Source organism: Quercus lobata, chromosome 5 (genome assembly GCF_001633185.2).
Source record: "Quercus lobata isolate SW786 chromosome 5, ValleyOak3.0 Primary Assembly, whole genome shotgun sequence".
NCBI lineage: Eukaryota > Viridiplantae > Streptophyta > Magnoliopsida > Fagales > Fagaceae > Quercus > Quercus lobata.
Window position 1 is genome coordinate 57,362,680 of NC_044908.1, and position 5,957 is coordinate 57,368,636.

At 33.4% G+C, this 5,957-nt stretch overlaps 1 protein-coding gene across 2 annotated transcripts; it reads right to left on the reverse strand.

The window, feature by feature from the left end:
* Positions 1–1,016: 1,016 nt before the first annotated feature.
* On the reverse strand, positions 1,017–4,176 carry LOC115988638 (60S ribosomal protein L7a). 2 transcript variants are annotated; one of them, XM_031112219.1, is made up of 6 exons: positions 3,601–4,176; positions 3,436–3,483; positions 3,106–3,166; positions 2,875–3,009; positions 1,657–1,824; positions 1,017–1,554 (listed from the first exon to the last, which is right to left on the reverse strand). In XM_031112219.1, the coding sequence occupies exons 1-6, from the start codon at positions 3,675–3,677 to the stop codon at positions 1,420–1,422; spliced, it is 624 nt and encodes a 207-aa protein (XP_030968079.1). In that variant the 5' UTR covers positions 3,678–4,176; the 3' UTR covers positions 1,017–1,419. The 2 variants fall into 2 exon arrangements, with proteins under 2 accessions (XP_030968079.1, XP_030968080.1); XM_031112220.1 differs by lacking the exons at positions 3,436–3,483; positions 3,601–4,176 and adding an exon at positions 3,257–3,409.
* Positions 4,177–5,957: the final 1,781 nt, after the last annotated feature.

Below are 5,957 nucleotides of genomic sequence, written 5' to 3' on the forward strand. Positions count from 1 at the left end.
ATGTTCAAATTACAATAATGAGCATGACATTTTATAATGCAGGCTTTACAACAAAAAGTTTAATTTTGACCCCATTGATTATGCAAGTATCGACAAAATTGATTTTTGGGTATTTGTGGAAGAGGAAGACTCATATCTTAATTATGAAGATTTGGATAATGCAATTTACAAAGAGGGTGCATATCCAACAAGCGCAAAGCCTTCTTTTAATACTAAAGGTTAGTTTAGATGTAAACAATTTGATAACCTATAGTGATTTTTCTTTTCTTTTGTTCAAACTTGTGTAAACATTATAATGATTTTTCTTTTTATTTTGTTCAAACTTGTGTGTAGATGATAGCAGTAAGGTTGAAGGAATTGATTTGGGAACATTTGGACAACCTATTGACCCTTTTCCTGGATTTCCAGGGAATGATGATGAGCATGTTAACTTTCATGACATTGATGATTTATGATCATAACTTTGAAATTCTATTTTGTATTTTGGAGATAATTTTTGTCTTTTTGTAAGACATAGTGTGTAACTTGGAGTTTGAAGTTTTATTATTGTTTTTTAGAAATAAGTTTTATTTATTTTTGTAAGAAACAATGTGTAGTTGTGTACTATAACTTGGAGGCTTGTTTATGCATTTTTACTTTGTACTTTTATGTATTGATTGAGTAATTCATATTTATCTTTGCTAAGGATTTGACATTTCTTATTTGTCTTGAAAGTTATGATATAAAAAATATTTGAAAGATAGATCTCTAAATGAATTAGACCATTTTAGTTCATTTTTATATTTTTTTATTAATTTAATGTTTTTATATATATTTAAAATAATTATTAAATTAATTATGACGTCATCACGGTTCCATCCTGGTTCGACCTTAAAAACCTTGAACCTTTCATTTTTACGGTTCAATGAAAGGTCCGAATCTAAAAACCTTGATTTATAGTCAAAGTCCAGGGCTTAATACAACAAAATACTCATTTATGTGGTATTTTAACCATCTTCCTACCTTGCTACCAGAGATAGAGAGAGAGTATTAAGGCACAATATCATGGAGATAAACATTCCATACATAAACACCTCACAAAAACGCTTGCCAAATTGCGTGTCTGAAAATTTTGAACTCACATTGTTGTCTCATTGGTGGATCTATATCTAAACTCGAACAACGACATCCATGTATCTTTTAAGCTTGTAAGGCATTTGTTGAATATCTAGTGATATGCCAGAACTTTAATTACATCCCTAAGACCTAATCAAAAGATAATTACAACACAAAAACTAGTAAAAAAAATCTTCAAAGGTCTTGAAGTCCTTGAGGTGTGAAGACACTCATCATTGTGAAGATTCTTTGGCATTTTCAAAGGAAAAAATTCAAGCTATAGGTTTGTACTGCCATGAAAATGGGCCAGTTTGTTTGAAATAGCTAATTCTTGACTAACAACTCTCTTTCTGCCATGGCTTCAATCTTCATATTAGTTGAATCATGTCTATCTGTCTGTCTTACTTCATCACCATGAAAAATTTTCTCAAAAATTTGATTAATGGCATTTCCTTTAGCCTGTATTTAATGAGAGATAAGCAAAGTATATAATTTTGATAAGAATAAGGTATGTAATAAGAAAAGAAAATATATATATCCTCTATCTAGTGACATCCATACCTTTACTCCAATAGCGATTGCAGTTTTGAGCTTAACAAGTTCACCTAACCTTAAAGAACCTCCTTTCATATCTTTGACAAAGATAAGTGGAACACTCCTTGATGAGGCCAAGCTTGGCAGATGCTTTGTCAGCCACCGGGGGTTGCAATCAGAAGCTAACAGGACAGCCTACAAACTCAAAAAGAGAAATATTGTGCTTTTTGGACCCAAAAAAAAAAAAAGAAAGTGCTGTGTTTGGTGAACTAAGAAGAGGATAAAAATGGTTATAAATCCTAATAATATATGTATCAAGATTCAGCCACCAATAAGTTGAAAATGACTATTGTTCACTTGTCCATTTTTAACCTTTTTCTCTTGTTATAATCACATATATCCATGAACTTGTTTGGCAACCTTACTACCTTATTACTAAGGGGCTTTGATTGTTTCACATCCAACTGTGTCCACAGTCTTTAACATCATATCCACATTCTTTCAAATCATGTGTAAAATTTAGATATTTGGTGTGAGAATGTGGACATTGTGTGAAACATTTCACATTTGCAAGTGTGAAACAACAATTATCCATTACTAAGTTCTTGTCGAAAGCTAATTATCAAAAAATCTGCAGGAAAATTAATTTAGTAATGACGACTTTGGAAATAAGTTTCGACCAACAATGTGCCTTAGTTAGAACATTGTACACTGTGATTGCACACTACATATTAAATGTTAAACAAGACAAGAATTGAATACCTTAGCAAAGAAAAAGGACAATACTTGAATATCTACTCACACGACAATACTTGAATATCTACTCACATAATAGTATTTGCAGGATCATTGTACAAACACTCCATAAGAGAATTACATTCACTTCAGCGGACAGTATATCAAACAAGAGCAATTTTGACTGCCACCTAATTTGATATGGAACATATTGTTCAGTCACAGTAATCTGGAGTCCACACTACCAAATCTGCCATCCATGGACTCATAAAATCTAATGACTTGAAACTGGAGTTGAGAACATTAGAAAGATCTAGGATAACTTAGTGCTCCATCAAATTCTTTTGTCAACTATGGAACAGAAACATGCATTGGCAAATGAAATAGTAAAATATGAGATTTATGTAATGAGCGTGTGAGTGAGAATAAGTTGTTATAACAGCAGGTTTCTCAGTTCAATTGAACAAATTATCTCACAGAAAAATACAACATAACAATGAGGCGACTTACTTGAAGCTGAACTAAAGGCGCTTTACAATTGTTCCTGATTGAAGAGGGCCGTTGAGGAGAGCTTCCCACTTGAGCACTTGGCGCCATGCGTTCAAGGACGCGAGTGACATCATTGACCCCAATAGAGAATTGTTGCTAAAAAGAGAGAAACCGACATGCATAAGATTTCTTCAATTTAAAACAATCATCAAATCAAGAAACACCAAATCGAAAACATAAAAGAAAGAAAACCTTTAACCATATTTTTTCAGGCAAGGAGTTTCCATCCAAGAGTCTCGCTGACTCTATCTCCCTGTTCAACATTACAATCAAATTATTAAAAATTCACAACTCAATGACAAAGTGACAAGTCCAATAAGTTAGTCAGCCATAACTCACATACATTTTGCACAGCCTAACTAGTCAGAACAGCATTAAGAGTCAAACCCAATTGGCAACTTTTAGAATGCAACAAAATCAAGAAAGTGTATATTGCAGCATCAGCATGAGAATATAATTCCATTAACAAGTCAAATCAAACACCACCAACAAAAAATAATCGATAACGGATTGAAGTTTCACCTATGCATAGATTTGAGTAGACAAGCGAGACGTTCCCCTTCGTAGCAACTATATATATCAACCCCAACAAAGAGTCATAAAATTCATTCAAAACAAAAATACTAATATTGTTGACAACCCAAAAAAAAAGGAAAAAGTAAACCCATAAGAGAAAAGCTCACGTACTCTTGCTCTTGAGGAGGAAAGAAGCTTGCTTTTGAGATTTCAATATCGTTTTTTGAAGCTTTCTTTCTACTTGGCATGGTTGGCCTTCGGTCTTTGCTTTTGCACACCAGGTGTTTGACGAAAAGTCGAAAAAGCTCCCAAGAGATTATAAGTTAGACTTGCGTTAAACTCAGACCCATAGAAAATTAAAAATCAAGCACTTTTGCCCAATTGCTTCAATCAAATCCGCCGTTCACACCCTCGAAAAAAATTACAATGCTATTGCTTGGAATAAAAACCCAAAACATGACCAAGAACCCAACCGATTTGGAAGATTTGAGTTAATACCCACAATCAGTGACAAACACAAGAGTCCAATCTTGTTCCCCTGATTGCGTTCTGTAGAGAGGCCTTGGTGGGTGTGGCTGTATCTGTGGCTTTGTGTGGTTGGACTTTCTGTGCAACTAATGGTGTGGTGGTGGTAGTGGACTCTGGGAGGTTTTAATTGAGTGTCTTCTGTTTGGGCCTTGGTGGGTGTCGGCTGTGTGGCTACGGCATAGGACTGAGAAAGTCAATTGGTTTTCTCACCTCAAGTGTCCAAGGGAGTGAAAGCCCATTGGGTTCCATATAAGGCATAGCAACGTTTACGGGCCTTCAATGACTAATTAACTTTGCCATGAGATAATGAAGATGAGAAGTGAGAGATCAGTTGCTTTAGGGTGAAACTATGAGAGAGAGAAGAGCTGAAGAGAGAGAGATTGTGAGTTGAAAAAGAATATTAAAAAAATAAAAAATAAAAACCCTTTGTGACAACTCAATAACAATTGTGTGTTTAAAAAGTTATGCAAAAATTCAATCCAAAATTGATGAAAATTTAAAAATTTTGGATAAAAACTTAAATTGAAACTTAGCTGATAATTCTTTCTTCTCTATTCTTCTACGTTTTCTTTCTTTTTCCTTCTTAGGCATTTTCTTTCTTCTTTTGTCATTGGTATCCAAAACCAAAAGTCTAAGGGCATGTTTGGTAACTAGTTTTGTTTTCTATTTTTGTTTTCTTGTTTTCAAGGGAAAAAGAAAAAAACAAAATTTTTCTGTTTTCAAAATGAAAAACATCTTTGGTTAATTGTTTTGAAAAAAACATTTTTCAAAAACAAAATTCAGGAAATTTGTTTGGTAGTTGTTTTTGAAAAAGTTGAATTTTGTTTTCTTTGGTTATTTTTTTTTTAAAATTATATTTATTCTAATTCAAAAACACGTTAGCTCCAAAGTATTTAAAATCCTTACACCTAAAGAAATTATAAATCAATTGTTTTGTATATAACATTCAAGCCTAAAACTTTATCATATAAGTAAGGTTGAAACTATAACAATTATCAAGTGTTATAAAAGATAATCAATAACTAAAAAGTTTACTACATGGCATCAATGCCAGGGAATCAATTTCATCCAAAAGAAAAAAATAACATGGCATCAATGATGCCTATTATTTGCCAACATCAATCCTGCGATTTGATCCCTATAAGTTGCCATAGCTTCAGTGACTTAATCAGTTAAGTCAACAGTGTGCGATAGCTCACCCGAATTATACCCACCTTCGCCTTCAACAGTAAGGTTATCAATATTGAATTAAGTAAACAAGCGATCATTTCTTGTTGCCATTCGAATGAAGTTATGAATTGTGCATCAGACTGTCACCACATTCCCTTGTCAACATGGTTTATAACGGGGCATCATTTTTAAGACTGGAAATCGTGCCTTTAAAATGCCAAAACATATTTCAATTACATTATGAAGAGAGGAATGTCTATAATTGAAAAGCTCTTTAGCACCTTCAGGACGATCCCCACCTCGAAAGTCTCGTAGATGGTATCTCTCAATACGATACGGAGGTAGAAACCCCAAGGTGCATGGATAACCAGAATCCACTAAATAATAGCCACCTAACAAAAAAATAATAATAAGATAGAGAGAAGTATGACACGGTGAATGGATTCAACTTGAAAATTGTAAATATGTAAGTGAGGCAACAATATATCTTACCAGTTGGAGGCCATGGGAAATTATTTTCTGACCTTTGAAGTGCATCTAAGAATACTCGTGAGTTATTGGCTGTACCGTCCCAACCCGTGTAAACAAATGTAAACTTCATATCAAAATCATATGCACACATTATATTATGGGTGATTGTGACCTTTCTATTCCTATAGCTAACTAGCTTTGATGCTAGAGCCCATGCATTGATATATGTTCCATCAATTACGCCTACACATTTCTAGAAAAAAAAATATAAACACAAGTATTAACATATGCGAGCAAGTAATATTTGTATGATAAAATGAACAATAACTTGGGATTACCTTGAAATATGGAAAGAACTT

Excerpts from the sequence above, each read along its gene's own strand:
- LOC115988638 (XM_031112219.1), bottom strand. The coding sequence starts at position 3,677 with ATGCCAAGTAGAAAGAAAGCTTCAAAAAACGATATTGAAATCTCAAAA. Across the intron at positions 3,010-3,105 it reads CTGAAAAAATATGGTTAAAG|CAACAATTCTCTATTGGGGT; the intron begins GTTTTCTTTCTT and ends CTCTCTTTTTAG. Across the intron at positions 1,555-1,656 it reads CAATCGCTATTGGAGTAAAG|GCTAAAGGAAATGCCATTAA; the intron begins GTATGGATGTCA and ends CATTAAATACAG.